At 39.7% G+C, this 20,600-nt stretch overlaps 1 protein-coding gene across 2 annotated transcripts in view; it reads right to left on the bottom strand.

Annotated features, from left to right (window-relative positions):
- LOC106939953 (protein kinase C beta type) overlaps window positions 1-18,944 on the bottom strand; it is a 33,488-nt gene extending 14,544 nt beyond the window's left edge. Inside the window, exons 1-13 of one of the 2 annotated variants that reach the window (XM_015022535.1) lie at window positions 18,788-18,944; window positions 17,950-18,106; window positions 17,530-17,664; window positions 14,226-14,322; window positions 13,991-14,131; window positions 13,723-13,896; window positions 13,506-13,597; window positions 10,367-10,429; window positions 10,125-10,263; window positions 9,951-10,031; window positions 8,592-8,699; window positions 8,299-8,439; window positions 2,941-5,880 (exon numbers count right to left, since the gene is read on the bottom strand). In XM_015022535.1, coding sequence (XP_014878021.1) covers window positions 5,728-5,880; window positions 8,299-8,439; window positions 8,592-8,699; window positions 9,951-10,031; window positions 10,125-10,263; window positions 10,367-10,429; window positions 13,506-13,597; window positions 13,723-13,896; window positions 13,991-14,131; window positions 14,226-14,322; window positions 17,530-17,664; window positions 17,950-18,106; window positions 18,788-18,911 — 1,605 coding nt within the window. In that variant the 5' untranslated portion in view covers window positions 18,912-18,944 and the 3' untranslated portion in view covers window positions 2,941-5,727. Of the gene's footprint in view, window positions 1-2,940; window positions 5,881-8,298; window positions 8,440-8,591; window positions 8,700-9,950; window positions 10,032-10,124; window positions 10,264-10,366; window positions 10,430-13,505; window positions 13,598-13,722; window positions 13,897-13,990; window positions 14,132-14,225; window positions 14,323-17,529; window positions 17,665-17,949; window positions 18,107-18,787 lie in introns of those variants that run through there. The other variant, XM_015022536.1, reaches the window with a different exon arrangement.
- Window positions 18,945-20,600: the final 1,656 nt, after the last annotated feature.

Genomic DNA, 20,600 nt, shown 5'->3' with positions numbered 1-20,600 from the left:
CCACTTGATGACATGTAGAGGAGATCATGCAATCATTTCAATCTGGTGTTCTAGAACAGAAACGCCAAAATTTGCAGCTCCTCAGGGACCGGAACTGAGAAACACTATTCTAGGAAGAACAATCACAATAAAATGAGCAACACATGAGTCACTAGCCCCATCATCTACTGTGATCCAGGTTTTAGTCATTGTTGCTTTAGGAAGTTTGTGTTTGGACAATTATTGCTCTGCTGTAACATTGCTTCTTGGCAATAAATATTTCTCCTTTTCTCAAGTCTGTTTATGTAGACGGGGTGTCAAACTCCAGTCAAGGGCCACTGTCCTGCAACTTTTAGATGTGCCTCTGCTGCACCACACCTGAATACAATAATTAGGTCATTAGCAAGAGAACATATCTACATGGAACATATCTACACAAGGAGGAGGTAATTAAGCCATTTCATTTCAGTGTTTAGTACCTGTGGCACATCTAAAACTGCAGGACAGCAGAGGACTGGAGTTTGACACCTGTGCCTTAAATGGTCTGTATTGTTAAGGAAAATGCATTGGTTGGTTAAGCACCAATGTTAAAACTCACTAAATCTTCTTGCTTGGTGTCACTTATTGGTATAGATAATTGGGGAAAGAAGAAATCATGGAAATGTAGTAATTTTAATCAAACCAAGGCTGCCTCAGTACATAGGAGAACCATGCACACACAAAACTCTAGCATCTTCAAGCAAAAGGAGGATCAGAAAAATGGAAGTCTGGACAGAGCAAATGAGCAGAACACATTCTTCAACAGGTTCAGTTGAGACACCTGTTGCTATGACATCCCATATCATGACAACATTTCACATCATATCAAGAGCCCTTGCAGTTTGCTTTTTGTCGTGGGGTTGGAGTTGATATGAGTTGAACGACATTTAACTGAAGTCCTAAAAGGAGTTTTAATGTTTTTATCTTTATTAATCTCTTTCAAAATGTCTTTCTCTTTCTCACTTTCTATTCAATGTCACATGCTGTTTTTATTTTAATTATGTAAAGCACTTAGAAATGCCTTGCTGTTGAAATGTGCTATACAAATAAAATTTGATTGGTTGATGTTGCCATTTTACACGTACTTCAACAAACCCGCTGTCATCTGGACAAAGCAAGCAGCACTGTGAGGATCATGTTTGTGATTTCTTTTGTGCATTTAACACAATTCAGCCTGATCTACTCTGTGAGAAACTCCAGAAGACAAAGGTGGAGGCCTCAACAATTACCAGGATCTATGACTACCTCACAAACAGACTGAAAGACTTTGTGTCTAACCAGGTGGTCAGCAACACAGGAGCACCACAGGGCACTGTACTCTCACCATTCCTTTTCTCTCTGTACACTTCAGACGTCCAGCACAAGTCTGACTTCTGTCGTCTACAGAAATACACAATTGACTCTGCAGTTGTCAGGTTTATCAGAGATGGACAAGAGGCTGAGTCCAGAGAGCTGGTGGACCGCTTTGTGTTAAGGTGTGGGAACAATCATCTCATCTTAATCGTGAATAAAACAAAGGAGATGATTGTAGATTTCAGGAGGAACAGGGTTAGATCAAATCCTGTTTCCATCATGGGAAAAGAACTGGAGGTGGTTAAGGAATATAAATACCTCTGTGTTCATCTGGACAACAGACTGGACTGGAGACACAACAGTGAAGCGTCTATAAGAAGCAACAGAGCAGACTGGACTTCTTGAGGAAGCTAAGATCCCTCAAGGTTTGCAGCCAGATGCTTCAGATCTTCTATAAGTCTGTTGTTGAGAGCATCATCTTTTCATCAATCAGCATCAGAGCCAGGGACCTAAAAACGCTCAACAGCCTGAAAAAATGGCTGATTCTGCTCTGGGGACGACTGTGGAACCTCTAGAGATGAGATGTGAAGAAGGAATCGTCATAAAATCAAGAAAATTATGGACAACCCTCCCCATCCTCTTCATGAGACTGTCTTGGGAAAACAGAGTATCTTCAGTCAGAGGCTTCTTCAGAATTGCTGTAATACAGACCACTACAGGAGGTCTTTCCTGCCAACAGCCATCACCATCTGCAATAACTCTGTGAAGTTACAACAACATTTAATTTTCCTTTGGAATCAAATGATGTATTTTTGAATGTGAATTGAGTATCCTCCCAGTGCTGGTCACACACTGATGTGGAATGGCATCACATTGTTAACCACCATTTCTCAGAGGTCAGCCAATGTGACTGCTTTGGTCACTAAAACAAACCGACGTTTGTTCTGGTGACCAAAGCAGTCACCCAAGCTGTTCCCATAAGTGTTCATTGGGGTTCGGGGTCATGACAAGAGACGGTCCATGCCATGACATAAAAGCAGCCTCTCTACTCTCAAATCCTCCAGGCGCTCTGTGATGATCCAATCTGAAGTTCAGCATTGATGTCTTTGAAGACAGAAATCAACTCCTAAGACTGAAGATCTAGAATCTTTATATCTCTCTGGTGAGACTGCCTCGAGTGACGACAAGACTCATTTTTACAGGAGTATACCATCATCAACACATCCCTCCACCAAAAAGATTTGGCAAGTTTCTACAAATGTGGCACCAGTTAAAGGGAATTCAAAAGGCTTTCCAGCAGCATAAGATTTATTACTAAGAAGCATTGTTACAACAGAAAAATATGACCGACAATTTTTTACCCGTTTTTTGCAAAGTTTAGTCTGTAACTGACTTAACAGAATTATTGTTAACAGATAAATAACTATGCATAGTTCTGTAGCTACAGTAATACTCTTGGTTGCAGCAGCTTTAACCACTATTTTTATCTAAAAAAAAAGATGGCTATAAATCTGGTGCTGCAATAATTTTCTAGATATCACTCTCTCCAAGAAACAACTCTGTACACAAAAAGGAGTTCAACAAACGATCAGATGTGTTGTGGCAACAGTAAGAAGGCAAACACAGAAGTAGTCGTCTGGCAGGCACCAGTGAGTATATTATGAGTTTCCAGTCATACGAGGAAATTACACAATCAACAATAGCATCTCTCCCACCCAGAAATCACATTCAAATATTTCTCTGATATAGAAATTGTATTTTTATATATATTATTTCTCTGGAGTTTTCTCAAACTTGGTTGTTCACAGTTACCATAATCACCATTGGTGCTCATGGTTCTCATCTGGTAGAATCAAAGATTTTTAGAAGCCGGTGTCTTTGATGTTACCTTCCTGCCACCTTGTTATGTGACACAAGCTCAAAAACAAGATTTGACACATTGTTACTACTTTGTATCGCTACACAGTTACAAAATTATGAAACAACTTTGACATTTCATCTTTTATATGAAAAGGACTTTGAAGGGACATAATAATGTTGGTCAACAGTTAAGATAGACTGTAATGCATGTCATGATAATTACACCTGTATTGCAAAATGGCACATGACGGCTGCTCTTTTCCACAGCTGTTAGAAGTATTTTTCTACAACTTTATGATTCTTAACCTTATTTTGGCACTTCTGGAAATCCTGTTTCTGGAGGATAAAATAACTTCACAAAAGTCTAAATGTCTACATCATGTAAATTTTGAAAAAACAATTGTTTACAAGATATGCCCTCCATTAATGAAAACACAGTGCAACACGGAAAACTTGTCTCCAGAGAAAAGCAAAGACCCGTCAATGAAAGCAAACAAAAAAATCTGCAATTCTTCCTGCTTTTGTGCACAAGGATCATAAATCAGCAAAAAATAATGGAGGTACATTCACCACAACATCAAACAGAAAGTGTAATAATATTTGATCCTACAGACAAAAATAAAGCCAACATTAGGAAACTAGTATTTGAACAATTACAGCAAAGCAAGTGGTCAGTTCATTTACATTATATGAATTGCCAACATGTGATCATAGTACACTCATCAACATCAATGATTGGTTGTCCTAATCAATATGCAGGTTACAGGGAAGGCGACACAGAGACAGAGTATGTTCAGGTTGGACTCTGCATCCAGCAGCCTGCTGATGTGAGGCATTTAGATGGAAGCAACATTTCTGCACTGAAGATAAAAATACAGCCAGTAGAGGCAACACAAGAGCAGCAGTTACAAGCTAAACTACAGTGGTCCCAGAACAGAGTCGCTACTGGAAAACATGCTGGCCTGTTATCTTGGATCATGAATAAGTAATTATGTGGGCGGGTTGCTTTCAGTTGTGCATATATTTCCATTTCTATCTAAATAATATTTAAAAATCTGCCATTTTGGAGATGCATTTGTTTGCTTTCTTTTCAAAAGCCAACAGTCTTGCTTGGTATCGAGATGGAGACTGAAGGTAATAAAGTTTGGTTAGAATGCAGTCTAGAAGCTACAGAAAAAATGCCTTTCAGTTTCCCCTGGATCCACTGTGCTCACAAAGAGACAAAATTATTTAGTAACATTAAACATTTAATAAATTTTCTAACAAACTGATGAGAGAAAACATCAGGGCTTATCGCACTGCTTCTTCTGCGTCAATTTAACTAGCCACCATTGAGTCATGTCAACAAATGTTATGGTGGCATAGAACTGCTGGTGGGCATCCAAGTTCACTAAGCTTTGTGTAAAGCCTCAACTACACTACACTTTGGACGATTTTAGCATAAACATAACGTGATAATAACGTGAATCCAGCAAAAGAAAAGATTTCCACATTTGATCTAGCTGAAAAATTATTTTATCACACCTCTGACCCCATCAGGATTTGAAGCAGGCAAATACTAAATATTTTACTGTCAATTTAAAAACGTATACTATAGAAGAAAATACAGACGAGTGGCAAATATGAAAAACAATTCGTTTTAATAGAATCTGTTAAGACAAGTTAGCAATTTTTTTTGTTTTAGTCTGTCAAGTTTTTAAAATAATTTTCAACAAAGTCCATTAATAACAGTCTCAATGCTAATTTAAGCTAACTACAATTTTTCTTTTAACCATGATTAAGGCATTTAACGAACACTTATACATTTATATGGCATTTAAAAATAAAACCTGACAATGTAAACAGTTTTTATGATGTTCTCAAAGTAAGTTGTAAAAATAGTTAGGGAACCAGGTTTCAGACAGTTTTTGTCTTTATGTTACATTAAGCCAATATAAGCCAACAACAAGATTGTTTCAGGCAAAAGGTTTCATTGATGCTTTCTAAAAAAAAGGTAATTTATCTTCAAGCTGCTTCTGAGTTTTTTGCTGTGCTAAACTAAACTATCATGTTTAACTGCATCATTGAAGAACCAGTTTAGGATAATGTTACTTTTCTCTTTTTGATTTTATTGCTCTGTTATATTTTTATTGTTTATAAAATTAAACAATCACTGTTGAACAAGATGTGTAGTATGTTTAGTTGAATATTTAGGTATAACAGTGGTTTCCAGGGGCAAAGGAAAGGTATCAGTTTCCAGATGCTTCTCAGATTTTAGCTAGAGGCTAAGATGAGCTAACACCTTCAGCTTCCTCTCTAACAAACCGGTTGAATAGTTTTCACACTTTTGGAACAAACTAAATAAATATCTTTCCCAAATACTCAAACGTCTTTAAACCTTTTAGACCTGAGCCAGAAAAAGTGCTAATGTGTAACGTCAGGTCTTAAAAAGTTAAAAATTGCTGGATGCAACCCAAATATGACATCATCAGAATAATTTCTTGTTTGGTTTTTCTTTTAAAGTATGTTTATGAAGTATGGGTGATTTCTATTAAAGCCAGGAGAAATGTTACATGGTCATTGAGCTGGGTGGTTGTACTCAGGGTTAACATATGAGAAGCCTTGGAATTCTTCCTGGTCCAGGTTGGATATTAGCTCCTGATCTGGGGGGGTCAGCTCAGGGAGGTTGCGTGTGAAAAAGCGATCAAAGTTCTCTGCATCACGCCCACACTGCCGTGGAGAGGAGAGATGGAGGAATGGATTGAGTTTCATGAAGGGTGAGGGAAAGAAAACAACAAAAGACAAAAAGAGAAAAAAGAGAAATACAACTAAAATATGGTATCAACCAATCAAATCACTCACAGCAAAAACTGTGGAATTTCATTGGTCTAAATGAAAGCAGTGGGCATACAGGTTCATCATTGGTGACTACACTAACAAGTTGTCAGAGTAGTGACCAATGGTAGCAGATGGTTGTGTTCTGGTGATGGGGGATTTTTTTTCATATCTACAGTGGCTCACAAAAGTATTCATACCAATTTATTTTTTCCATATTTGACACATTAAAACCACAAACTTATTTCATTGGAATTTTATATGAAAACCAACACAAAGTGGTACACAATTGTGAAGTAGAAAAAAAACCTACATGATTTAAAACATTTTTTACCAATAGAAAATGAAAGTGCAGTGTGCTAAAGTATTCAAGACCCCTTTTCTCTGAGTTCAACCAACTGCCTTCAGAAGTTACCTGTTGACTGCTAATGATTAAACAGAGTCCAGCTGTGTGTAATGTAATGTCAGATGAAATCCAGCTGTTCTGTGACAGAGCCAGGGCTGCAATGGAATGGTTTAAAACAAATCATATTCACGTGGTAGAATGGCCCAATCAAAGTCCAGACCTAAACCCACCCAGAATCTGTGGTAAGATCTGAAACCTGCTGTTTACAAATGCTCTGCATCTAATCTGACTGAGAATGAGATGTTTTACTTTGGGATCAATTATGTATTTCTGAATTAGAATTTTGCAGAAGAATAATGAGCAAAAATTTCAGTCACAAGATGATCAAAGCTGTGGTAGACAAACCCTGAAAGACTTTAAGCTGGAATTGACATGATGCCGGCTCCGCCCCCATGCTGACATAGACTAATGTTCCCCCAATCTTTTCAGGGCACTTATCAGCAACTGACCAATCAGCGTTGCAAGTACATGCCCCTTATCTAGAGGAACTGACCTACGACAGTATTGACAGTATTTAAAACATGCTGGGGTCAGAGAGGTTTTCAGGAAAATAATAATCACCCTCCCAGTTGTCAGTGGGTAATATGCGATCCCGACAGCCGTTACCCAGCAGGTGGAAAGGGCGGAAAACAATTTATTACATTTCCAAAACCAAAAAGAAGTCTGGAATAATGCAAAAAATGGATCATGGACTGCAGCCCACCTCACGTCCAGTTGAATGAAACTGATGGACGGAAACTACCAAGTTAGTCAGCACCAGGGAGGTAACTGGTAGTAAACATCCCACTTTTATGTCATAACGACACTTACTGACAGACAAGTCAAGCACTGAAGAGGTAAATTAGGCACATAGCGAAGACAGAAAACTACACTTAGGTATCCCCTTCGTCATGAATGTTTTAACTTAATTACTAACTAATATATTACCCTTAATGGCTTAAGGGCTCCGTGCTCAGGACTCACGACTGACGACTATGCATCAAATAAACACAACTCAGTCTGATTAAAATAACAATGCTAAACTTCTAATCATTTCCAGATCAATAAATGAAGGTTGTTATGCTGGATTTTATGCATAGATTCCAACGGTAGCTGAAATCTACACAGCTACTGGTGTGTAGCAGCACTGCTATACTGACATTTAAACACCTTTTTATGCTACTATTTATTTTAAGCATTTTCCTGAAGGCAGATTTTCACAAGCCGGTATTATTTAAGTCATTACTCACCCATTTTGTACATGCAAAGTGCATCCCACAGCGTTCACACGTGAATCCAACCAGACTTTTTTGTCCCTCATTTTTCCTCTTGGGTTTTATTGTTGATTTCTCCATTATTTCCCGCTAATAACCTTATTAGACCTGACGTAGGACTAGTTAGAGAATTTCTCTGCCTCAGTGTTGGTTTATGAGGCAAAAATGACTCAAAAAATGTCTGGGGTAACGCATTGAGGTCCTTTAGTCTGCCTTAATCACAGTGTGCTTGTCAGAGGACAGCTCTATTTCCGCATGGGGGCGGGGCCAGCGTCATGTCAATTGCAGCAAAAGGTGGATCCACAAACTGTTGACTGAGGGGGCCTGAATACTTTTGCCCACTCTTCAGTTTTTTAGTTGTAAAACATATTTTGAATCATCTATAATTTTCTTTCTACTTCACAACTGTATACCACTTTGTGATGGTCTTTCACATTAAATTGCAATAAAATCTATTTATGATTGGTTGTAATGTGACAAAATATGGAAAAGTTCAAGGGGTATGAATCCTTTCACAAGTCACTGTATAACTTACCTCATAGGCAAGACTAAGAATACAACTCACTTTGTTTTATCATGGATCATTTCTAAAGCAAACTTTAGGGACTGGATACCATTATTAGGTGGAAAGTGTGCATGAGGGAAAACACTCACCGCTTTTGGTTTGAAAGGAGGCTGGACCTCCTTACCCTCCAGCTTTTCCCAGTCAATATAGCGGAAGAAGGCGTGTTCCTTGATGTCCCTTTCTCCCTCTGGGCCACAGCCAAGACGCTTCCCTGGGTGTTTGGTCATCAGCTAAAAATATACAAATATACAATTATATATATATATATATATATATATATATATATATATATATATATATATATATATATATATATATATATATATATATATATATATGTATGAATTTGATGAAAGACAGTGTATGTGCAATGTGTTCTCACCCCCTTGCAGATAGCAACAGCTTCTTTGGACATGGATTTAGGATAAGAGACATGATGCTCCATGATTGACTGGAACAACTCATCTTCATCTTCACCATCAAATGGAGGCTGCAGATTAACAAAATACACATTTTTTAATTATTGTTTCCAATATTTTAACTTTGATTAAAATTTGAATAAGTTAATTTTCACTTCTTAACAGCAATGCACCTAAAATTTCTGTTTGTATTACTAGATCACAATGTGGCATATGACAAAGAACATGATACACTTAAATGCAGATATGAAATGATGAAAAGGCATATTAGAATACAAATGTCTTCAGCTGCTTTTTGTGAGAGTCAGGATGCTCAAGACGGCAGAGAAACAAGGAAAGTTTGTTCCACAGCTGAAGTGCAACAGTTTGTAAGGAGTGAGTTCATCTGATCCTTGGGAATATTTGAAGTAGTGGCAGTATGTGGCTTTAACAATTCCATACTAAAATGAAAGAGCAACCAATTGAAATAAATTAAAACATGAGTGTAGATGTAAAGTGTTTTTTTATCAAGTTGACCAAAGGAATTTTTTGTTGTTGCTAAAAAGTGTGTTACAAAAGTCTAGACAAGAGAAAAACAAAGCATGAATAATCATCTCAACACTGAACTTTGATAATATTTCTCAAATGATGAAAACGGGGAGACCAATTAACCTGACAGTCATGTTTTTGGACTGTGGGAGGAAACCAGAGTACCCAGAGAAAACCCACGCATGCACAGGAAGAACATGCAGACTCCATGCAGAAAGACCCCGGGCCGGGAATCGAACCCAGAACCTTCTTGCTGCAAGGCAGCAGCTCTACCAACTGCGCCACTGTTTTTTTTTTACAACAGTTTATAATTTCCTTTAGCCATTCAGACAGTTTGAAAAACGTAGGATTTCTTGAAGGAACAATATAGCTGAATGCCAGCTTTATAAAAGTAATTGTAGATTTTATGAAATGCATTAACGATCTTTCAAAAATCTGCTAACTATGTTGCAAAGGATGTGGCCATAAAACAGACTTGAGGTTCCAAGATATTATATTAGAGCAATAGAAACTGACAGGATTTAGTTCATACAGCCACTGAAGCTTATGTGTAGGTAAAATTTGTGCCGCTATAAAACAGATGTAGAGATTCCTGCCTATGAAGTCTGATTGTTCTGTTACTGATGGCATCAAAGGCTGCTGATACATCTACAAAACCTAAAACACTGAATTCCCCAGGACAACGTTCACTGCTGAATTAAAATTTAAATCATTTCATGTGAGTTTCGTTTTCTTTCCTTTAGTAGCGACTCCTGGTTATTAATAGCAATGTTGTTTAAAAGTGATGCACAAACCTGTCCAGCAAGCATTTCATAAAGCAGTACTCCAAAAGCCCACCAGTCCACAGACTTCCCATAAGGCTGATAAGCAATGATCTGTTGGGAAGAAAAACATGTTAATCAGTTGTTGCAGATTTGTAACAATTGATCAAATGTATCAGTTGACGAGAGGAAAACACATGAACACACCTCTGGAGCAATGTAGTCTGGTGTCCCACAAAACGTCTTTGTTGTATGGCCATCAAACATGTTTTCTTTGCACATGCCAAAGTCTGCAATCTTTATGTGGCCTTCAGAGTCCAACATCACGTTGTCCAGCTTCAGGTCTCTGTAAACATGTACAAATACCCCCAACCAACCCATTACTTACAACTGTTCAATTACAAAATACAAAAACCTGATGAGTGGGAAGGATTCAAAACCAGGCTCACCGATACACAATGCCTTTGGAGTGAAGGAAGAAGAGGCCAATGGCAATTTCTGCTGCATAGAACCTGAAACGCAGAACACCACTTCATATTTAAATAGTGATGGTACATTTAGTCCAGTGGACAATATGCTATTTTTTGTGAGATGCAACTGACTAGTTTTTCACAAAACAGATGTGTTTGGTTAAAACAGTGTTCTGAGAAATGTGCTTGCAGTGACTGTGGCAGGGTTTTTACAGCTGTTCTAGTAGCTTAGCAGATAACTGCTGTTTTCTACTAATAAAATAACATTTTACTGCAAGACTACATGTTGCATAAATTGCATATTTTACAACATTGAAAGATTATTTGAAGGTGATGAAAAAAGCCACAGATGAACAAAACTGTGCATTTAGTAAATATGAAGCTATTATAGCTTACAATAAATAAAATGTGGACAGATTGGTCAGAGGAATGGAGTGTGTCGATGACCAGACAGATGGACTGGATGGAAGGATATGAAGAACGGATGGACAGATTAGATGGACGGACAAATGGACAGACGAGAAGAACTATGGAAAGACAAATGATTCTGTGTTCGTCCTTTAGAACACAGAATGGGCAGAATGGACGGATGGATTTAATGTAATTTATTCGGTAGCATAGGGACAATGCATATTAACATTTTTGTAAACGTGCCAGAGTTAGCCAAAAGGCTATTTGAGAGGCTCGAACCTGAAGTAAACCAACATATTATTTTACGGTAATTAAGATTTTACTGCTTTCGTTTATAGAGCACCATTTGAGTCAGCAGTGCAACTTCTTCCAGCTTTCCTTTAACATCTTCCAGTTCCATTTCGTCTTTTGTTTTAAGGCAGGATGTGGCAAGTGCAAATCTGATTGATTGGTAGGATTTTATCTCGATAGCTCGAGTGGAGCAGGGTGGAGCAACATGCACATTTAGTTGTGTAGCACAGTGCTTTTGTTACAGTATAATTAAGTCCGTCCATCATCTTACATGCTTATACCCCAGTGGGGCTGCGAGGGGTGATGGTGCCAATCTCCAACAAGTAATGGGTGAAAGGTGGGGTCACCCTGGACAGGTCACCAGACCATTGCAGTCTAACTAAGTCATTACGGTATTTTCCGCACTATAAGGCGCACCGGATTATAAGGCGCATAGAATAGATGCTACAGTAGAGGCTGGAGTTACATTATGCATCCACTAGATGGAGCTGCACTAAAGGATGAATGTCTAAAGCTACTTTGTTGACATAAAGAATGTCAACAAAACAGTCCGACTACGGTCAGCGAGGAGACCCTTCTGCGACTGGGCCGGGGCGTGGCCGGACGATGGTCACCCTTCTCAGTTCGCGCACAGCATGTTCATGGAGAACGTGGTGCTAAATGACCTGCAGACGACCTGATTCTAGATGGTCGGTAGGTAGATAGGTCAGTCAAACTTTATTAATAGATTACAAACCAGCATTCTGACAGCTATCCCAGCATGCACCGCGTGCTTCTTCTTCTACGGGCGAAAATGAAGTCGGCTGCTGCTTACTGTAGTTGCTAGACCTGTTGTGGCTCAATATTGGTCCATATATAAGGCGCACTGGATTATAAGGCGCACTGTCAGCTTTTGAGGAAACTGAAGGTTTTTAGGTGCGCCTTATAGTGTGGAAAATACGGTACTTTCTTTTTTCTATAACAAGGTAAACTGTCTACTCCTACATTGAAACAATAAACAGATTAACATAACCGTGTTCTCTTTAGTTTTCTCTGTTATATATTTACTGTAGCCTTGTTAAATGCACCACTTCAGCCAAAGTTTGGAATGTGCTTTGGAACCAGATGAACTCCAAAGCGTCGTGTCCATAACTCTTCAGTTCACTGACCGGGAACTATCAGCTCCTGGTCAGTAAGATGCATGTACCGTGTTTCCCCAATAGTAAGACACCCCCGATTGTAAGACGTATCGGGGGTTTCAGGGGGGTCGGCTAATATAAGCCGTACCCCGAAAGTAAGATATATGTCTTACTTTTCGGGGAAACACCTCTCATCTAGCTGCACGCCACCTCCTGCCCACGTCCGCACCATCCCCCTCTCCATACGTCGCCGCGTCTGCCACCTCCCTCTGATCGAAATGAGCGCCGCCTCCTGCCCGCTTCCGCGCCGCCCCCCCTCCATACGTCACCGCGTCTGCCGCCTCCGTCTGATCCAAATGAGCGCCGCCTCCTGCCCACGCCTGTGCCGTCCCCCTCTCCATTATGGTTAAAACAAAAAATTCGACAATTTTTTTCCAATATAAGACATACCCTGAAAGTAAGACATAGTGGGGCTTTTGGGGATAAAAAGAAAGTAAGACACTGTCTTACTTTCGGGGAAACACGGTAGTTCAGTGTCCATGTCAGAGATGATATTCAAAAGGGATTTTCAAAATTAATTTTAGTTACCTCTGCTAAGTACTCTGCGCATAAAGTTGAAAGTGTCAGTGTGTCTACATCAAGTACAGTCAATCTGTTGAAATTACATGATTTTAAAAAATCCAGGGTGTTAAGACCCTGGGTGAGGGGACGGACAGACGACAGACGGAGGGACAGACAGACGGAGGGACAGACAGACGGAGGGACAGACAGACGGAGGGACAGACAGACGGAGGGACAGACAGACGGAGGGACAGGTGCTGCCTCCCCTCCCATCTGAAGCAGATTTCTCTGCTCAGACTTTTTCTTTCCTAAAATGGTTCTTTGCTTCATTTTTCTCTGTTCAACAATCCGTAGTGATCCTGGCCAAAATGTTCACAGCAAACACACTGGTCTGCAATGTGCTCTGTTTGGACAGATATGCTGACATCTGTTTATGGTCTGAAATGCCTGCCTATCCCAGATGGGGACCAGTAGATTCTGAAAATGAAGATGCATTGTCATTTCAATGTGGCACATTCTGCCTGCTGTTTTTAAACCTTTCCAGCAAGATGAGCACAACATGGAGTCCAGCTGTGCTCCTGCAGATGCCCACGTCCTGCAGGGAATTCAGAGCTCTACTCTTTAACATCAAGTATGACAGCACAGGTCTATTTCTCATTTAGAACACAAACTTAAATATGATCATACAGATTTCAAAATGTTCAAGGTGTAATCAGTGTGTTAGCATGAATACTCACACAGCATGAGGCTCCTTGAACTTGCCCACCTGTTGGATCTGATACATGAGGTCTCCTCCGTTGATATATTCCATGACAAAATACAATCGGTCCTACAGGGAATTATGGAGGAGGAAAGAATAAAGGAATAAACTCCTCTTTTTCCTGTGAGAGGAGTCAATTTAAACAGGAACAGCTGATAGTAGGTAAGTGTGAAGATGGGCAGAACTCATCTTACCATGGTTTGGAAACAAGAGTGCAGCTGAGTGAGGAATGGAGGTTTGCCGGACAGAGCCAGAACTCTTTTCTCCACCATGGTGCACTCTACGTCATCATCTTGGATCACCACATCCTTCTTTAGGATTTTGACAGCATACAACTCATCTGTACCTTTCCTCTCTGCCAGCATCACCTGAAGGGTGTCCATAGAAATTAAACTCAACAGAAATTAAAGCTCGCACTGTCTTATATAAAGTCAGAAACCCACTTCTGAAAAGAAGTCTGACCTTTCCAAAGCTGCCTTTGCCCAGAACCATGATAAAGTTGAAATCTGCGAGTTTGACGCGGTCCTGATTGCCGTTGCTGTCGTACTTACAAACCGAGGACGAGGACGAGTCTGACGGCTTCCCTGGACCTATTTTTGCCCTCTGGAGACAGTTTGGAACAACAGTGGAAAGAAAACCTAGTTAAAAACAAACAAGCTCAATAAAGTTCTAGCTTTTCTATTTGTCCAGATCTTACATCAATCTGCCGTCGTATCGACTCGCTCCCCTCTTCTCCATCTGGCTGGACAGGAACACTGAAGTATTCTCCTTCCTCCTGGGACAGCAGTTTAAACCTGAAGTCCGACATTCACGCATACATTAGACGCTGCCTTTATTGTCCTTCTTATTAAACATTACAGGATAATCAAACCCTAGAACCTTTCCACATTTTCACATAAAAACCTCAATCATCAATCTATGGTTTGGCAAGTCAAGAAAATAGCATTTTTGCTGCATCTTTTTTGAAAATATCTCAGAACAATCAGGTGGAAATCATCTGTGAAATTCAACTTTTAAGTTTTCTTATGGTTTTAGATCTGCCACTTGACTGGACCATTGAAACCATGGATATGCTTTCATCCAAACCGTCCCACCGGAGCTCTGGCTGTGTTTAGGATTGCTGTCCTGCTGGAAAGCTAACCTCCATCTTGGTCTCAAAGTCTTCTACGTCCTGTAACAGGTCTCCTTCCAGCAGTACCTTGAATTTAGCTACATCCATCCTCCTTGTTTCTGCTAAAAAAACAACGCATTCCCTAAGCATGATGTGACCACCACCATGTTTCAAAATGGAAATGGTGAGAGGCAGCATCATACAGTGCAAATGTTTCTCAATGGCTATTGTTTTGCATACAGATGAAAAGTTCAATGCTGGTTCCATATGTCTGGAGTACGTTCCTGCTGGGACTCCTACATGTTTTGTAGCAACTTTATTTTTTTATATATTTTCTTTAAACAATAAAAGGAGAGATTTAAGAAAAGCTTAATTAATAATTGTCCTGACAACACATTTCCCACTTCAGCTGTTGATCTTTTCAGTTATGGACATTACATCCTGTCTGGTCTGTGAGTTTCAGTTTTACAATACACCGAGTCAAACCAACCAAACCAAACCCTTTGAGAAGACAGTTTCCTCCCCTCTCACCTGTGGTTGCGCAGCACCAAGAACATCTGAAGGGAACAACATAAAAACCTCTGAAGAAGATACTGAGAGCAACTTCCTTCAGGGTTCCCCCACAAAGCTCGGTGGTCGTGATGCTGAGGCGGTCCATCAACGACCCACTTTGTTTTTGTATTAAAAGACCTTAAGTTGACAGGAAATGTAAAAATATTATTGGGTAATTATATATGTTACTGGTCAGTGAAATGCTATTGAAACACACAGATTGTTGCTATTGAAAACCAACAAATAAAAAAATACAATTAAAATAAACATGAATTATTTTCACTTTTGTTACATCCAAATTAAGTCAGTAGCTCCTTCAGGGACCCCATAAATTTTAATGTTTTAAAGCACATAGAGAAATTTAAAATTTGTTTATTCAGAATGTCAGTGTTGTTCAATATGATTTAATAGTTTTTGCATAGATAAATGAAATTATTTTAAATTGTTTAACATTTAATTTTAATAGTTTAAGGAGCTAGTAAGTTTACTTTGTAGAAGTGCAAAGCACAATCTTCATACTTGGATTGTTTTGTTACCATAGCAACAATGCTATGAGTTTAATTTTTGAGTTTGAGCTCTGTTTGTTCACAAATGTATAGTATCTCAGTAATTTACAATTATAACTGATTGCTTTTAAAGTCGGCCAATTAAACTACCCCCGCTGTATTCCACTAAATCCATGTTGAAATACTGTTGTTCACACCAAACGCATTTTGAGCGTCAGGCTTGTCTGGTTTACATTCTAAGTCTATGTGGAGCGTCGGACCTGTTGGACGCGCTCGACGAGTCAAATGCTCCAAACGGTTCAAATCGCGCCAGAACGACCCTCGACACGCCTCCACATAGACTTTGAATGTAAACCAGACGCGCCTGATGCTCAAAACGCGTTTGGTGTGAACACACCATTAACAGCAGGAGGAGCCCCTCAATCAATTGTGCTCAAGGCCTCATACAGCATTGGCTCAGAGGGGCCGAATACTTTTGCACTCTACACTAATGGTACCCCTGAAAATAATGTGACCAAAGGAACCATGTTAAATCAAGGCGTGTCCATTACTTAGCATCACAGGTTTCTTGTAATCAGTCAGTGGCCCTATATGTAAAGCTACAGGTAGTCACTGTGCTATTTGGTGACATGCTGTGTATCACACTGAACATGGACCAGAGGAAGTGAAGGAAAGAGCTGTTTCAGGAGATTAGAAAGAAGATTATAGACAAGCATGTTAAAGGTAAAAGTTATAAGACCATCTCCAAGCAGCTTGATGTTCCTGTGATGTTCATATCATTCAGAAATTTAAGATCCACATGACTGTAGCCAACCTCAATGGACGTGACCGCAGGAGGAAAATTGATGGCAAAACAAAGAGACGGCTAATACAAACAGTAACAAGAGAGCCCAGAAAAACCGCTAGACAATAAAGGTGAACTTCAAACTCAAGGAACATCAGTGTCAGATCGCACCATCCAATGTTGGTGCGATCCAAAGTGGACTTCAAGGGAGATGACCGAGGAGAACACCATTGTTGGAAAAAAAATCACAAAAAAGTCAGACTGGAATTTGCCAAGCTACATGTTGACAAACCACAAAGCTTGTGGGAGAATGTCCTACCAACAGATGAGACAAAAATGAAGCATATCAAGAAAAGAACTACTGTGAAACATGGAAGGGGCTCCGTTATGTGTGCACAGGGTATCTTGAATCTGTGCAGAGTATAATGACATCTCAAGACTATCAAGGGGTTCTAGAGAGAAATTAAGAGGAAAAACATTGGACTTTTCTGAAGTGGCCTTCAGTGAACCCTGACCTGAATCCTATTGAGCATCTTTGCAAGGAGCTGAAACATGCCGTCTGGAAAAGGCTTCAAACCTGAGACAACTGGAGCAGTTTGCTCATGAGGAGTGGGCCAAATGCCTGTAGAGAGGTGCAGAAGTTTCATGGACAACTACATGAACTGTTTGATTGCAGTGATTGCAGGAAAACCTTTTGATTGCCTCAAAAGATTTTCCTCTTAGCAACAAAATATTAAGTTTAGGGTACCATCATTTTTGTCCACATCCGTTTCAGGAGTTTATTTTTTTTAATAATTTTGTTGAAGCATGTTTGAAAAGCAAAGCAATGTTTGACTTTCATTTGTTCATTTTCATAGTTTTTATTCATTATTACCTCTGTCACATTGAAGTTATTTCTGTAACCATTGTGGGTTTCATTAACCAAGGAGTGCCAACAATTCTATCCACTTGTGTAAAAAAGCAACAATATACACAGAATTCTGCAGATGTAATATGTCAAAATGTGGAAAGGTTTCAGAAGGCCCAGAATATAATCTGTACTCCTCACCATCCATCTATTCCTTGTTTCTGTAGCTCTGAGATGCCAAAGGAGAGCGATCCCATAAAGTCATTCCGGCTGGTCAAATCCCAGTCCCATACCTCCACTGACAGACGTCGGTCCTTGTCACTTTCTTTGAGCTTACTAAGAGATATCAACAGAAAGCAGGTCTTATGTGAATGCTGATTCTCTTTATTTCAGCACATAAATTAATCCTTTTTTTTTCTGTTATTACAGTAAGCCAGAAAAACACCGGGGGGCGGGGAGGGAATGAGCGGGTGGAGGTGGGTAGTTGAGGGGGCGGGGCGGGGGCTTGCATACGTAACTAAAAATGAGGCCAACCTTTCCTGTTTTTTAAAAACAATGCCAGAAAAGGAACAAGTTGACTTGAAACCACTAAGTACAGAGAGGAGAATAAGAAAGTCTCACAAAGTGAAGGATTCATTCCAGGTGGGGTTGAGGCAACATTTCATGGTCTTCGTCTTCTGCTTGCTCTCACTCTTGGGGTCGGGAATCAGCTTGAGCTTAACGTAGGGGTCTGATAGGCCATTTGGATCCATGGGCACCAGGTTCTTTGCCTCTTTGACTGATGAGGAGAGAGCAGAGAAAAATAAGTTCAACAGAAAAAGAATATGGATATGCAATATGCAATATGGATAGTCTGGATTGGTTTTGCCCATGTCTGTCTGCCCTCAACAGCTCTGCATCCGACAACATTTAACACCTGTGTAGTTTCTCTTCCATAATCAATCCCCAGCTGTCTGGCAGAGGAATCTGGCACGTGGCTGTGCACATCCTGCTGGAGATGTGGGTCAATCGTTGGATAATTGAACGACTAAATGGACTTTCCAGTTTCAGTTTTAGTCTGATGGACCGCTTTGCTTAGAGGCTGTGTGTGTGTGTGTGTGTGTGTGTGTGTGTGTGTGTGTGTGTGTGTGTGTGTGTGTTTGTTTGTTTGTAATACCTTGTGGGAACGATTTTCCTGACACATTCTACATTGTGGGGACCGAAGCCTGGTCCCCACAAGGGGAAACCCTGTTTTTGGGTCAGAGGTCAAAACTCAATTCACACTAAGGTGTGAATTGAGTTTTGGTTAGGGTTAGGGTTAGGTTTCTGATGGTTGGGGTTAGGAAAAGGGAAAAGGTAATGTTTAGGCTGTAGAAATGAATGGAAGTCAATGGAAAGTCCCCACAAAGACAGCCACACAAACGTGTGTGTGTGTGTGTCAAAGTGAAAATGAAGAGATGAATGGACAGAGAGCACTCACTAGTGACGGCAAGAACGTCGTCAGTGATGTGGGCGGAGATGTGGATACGTCCTCTCCTTTCCGTGTGATCCGTTCCACACAGGCTCGGGACGTTGGCCACACATCGCTTGTGGATGTTCATCATGCAGTCTGAGAAACAAGAATACACACATCAAACAGAAAATGGATGGATGGATTTCTGGTAATTTCTCTGAAAACTCCACAGTCTACAGTTAGAGGAAGCTGAAGGACATCCACCGATAGGGAGATTAGCAACTGTCCATAATGCTGCAGACTGTAACTTTTCTAAGAAATATATTATTTTAGATATTTGTTGATATTTGTTCAACATGTCGTGACAGTATGGTATGAGACCAAAAAAAGAGTAAAAGATTCAAGCTCCTTTGCTTTCTCCCACCACCAGCTAAAAACAACCAATTGGAGCTAGGAGGTGGGTCTTAGTGCTGTCAATCTCCCTGTGTATGGTGCTGCTCATGCCCCAGTCTCCTTTCCCACCTTGCTCTCTGTAGCTAGTAGAGCCCACCATGAATGCTAAGGCTAGTTAGCATGGCCACCGATGACAGCAGATAAATGGTGAGTTGTTTCTCTGCCGTTAGTATATTGAGCAGCGTGTACATGAGGTTGACTGACAGTGCTAAGACCCTCCTACAGGCTTTGATTGGTTGTTTTTGGTCAGGATAACTTGACAGCAACATTTCTTCTCTAATATTACTGCTTGTGATTAGCATCACCAGGTCACTAAAAGACATGAAGCAGCAGGGATGTAGTTTTTTTCTCACACAGCTTTTTCATATTGAGGTGTTTCTTTTGTTTAACAACTAAGAAAATATAGCTTCAGACTATATTTAAATAAGGTTAGAACCTGGTAAAAACCAGATGATTCCAAGTCCTGATGTGTAAAACCAAGGAATAAAAGTGCATCATCAGCAAACATCTTCTGACTATCTCCTGCTCTGATTGGTCTCATTGCACATCTCTCTCTTTAACACAATGTGTTAGGAAACTCTCTAACATTTGCAAAAATTGTAGTTCACTGTAGCCATAAGTAACAAAAAGAAATTTTATTCTTAAAGATTAGATGTTTCTTAGCAAAGATGGGAATAAAAAAAACACACACAAAATATGACTATAAAACTGAAAAACTATTTTGCAGAATATACCGAAGCCAGAAGAATGGCAAGAATAACAAACCAGAAAAGAATAAACAAAGTTGATTTTTGGGTCATGAATAACAGGTAGCCAATGTAAATTCTCATTCTGTCCACTAGATGGCAGACTCATCTGATCTTCCATGTCAATCATTGAGCTCCAATCACCAATCAGTGGATGGAGGAGATGCTCTGAAGATGCTTCTCTGCTGTTGTTGGTTCTTGTGTTAAATCTGATCTCACATCTCCAACAGAGAGAACTCCACACACATCGTTCCTCCCACTCACACAGACAGCTAAACAGCTGAATAAACTAACAGTTTCATGGCCGCAGATGGACTCTACATGTATATATTCACATTGTATGGACACACAGAAATGATCTCATTCAAAACATTATACATCTATTTGACTGAATTTATTTGAACACGAGAATATTTAGAGTTTTTGTTCTGATACTTTGTTGGCCTAATAATGAACATTTTCATATTTCAACTATTTTTTCCCCCAACAAAAGCACTTGCATAAAAGAAAGAAATTATGAAAAACTATACATTGTGCCTTTTATGCATCTTAATCCCAGTTACATTAAAACATAGACAAAAGTGGTTTGGTCCTTAAGTTGTCTTAAGTCTAAGTAAATGAGAATTGAAATGAATGAATGT

Source organism: Poecilia latipinna, unplaced genomic scaffold, assembly GCF_001443285.1.
Source record: "Poecilia latipinna isolate Pla-1442-1.1 unplaced genomic scaffold, P_latipinna-1.0 Scaffold3038, whole genome shotgun sequence".
Taxonomy (NCBI): domain Eukaryota; kingdom Metazoa; phylum Chordata; class Actinopteri; order Cyprinodontiformes; family Poeciliidae; genus Poecilia; species Poecilia latipinna.
The sequence above is the reverse complement of the archived record's forward strand: the minus strand, read 5'-3'. Positions and strand labels throughout refer to the sequence as shown.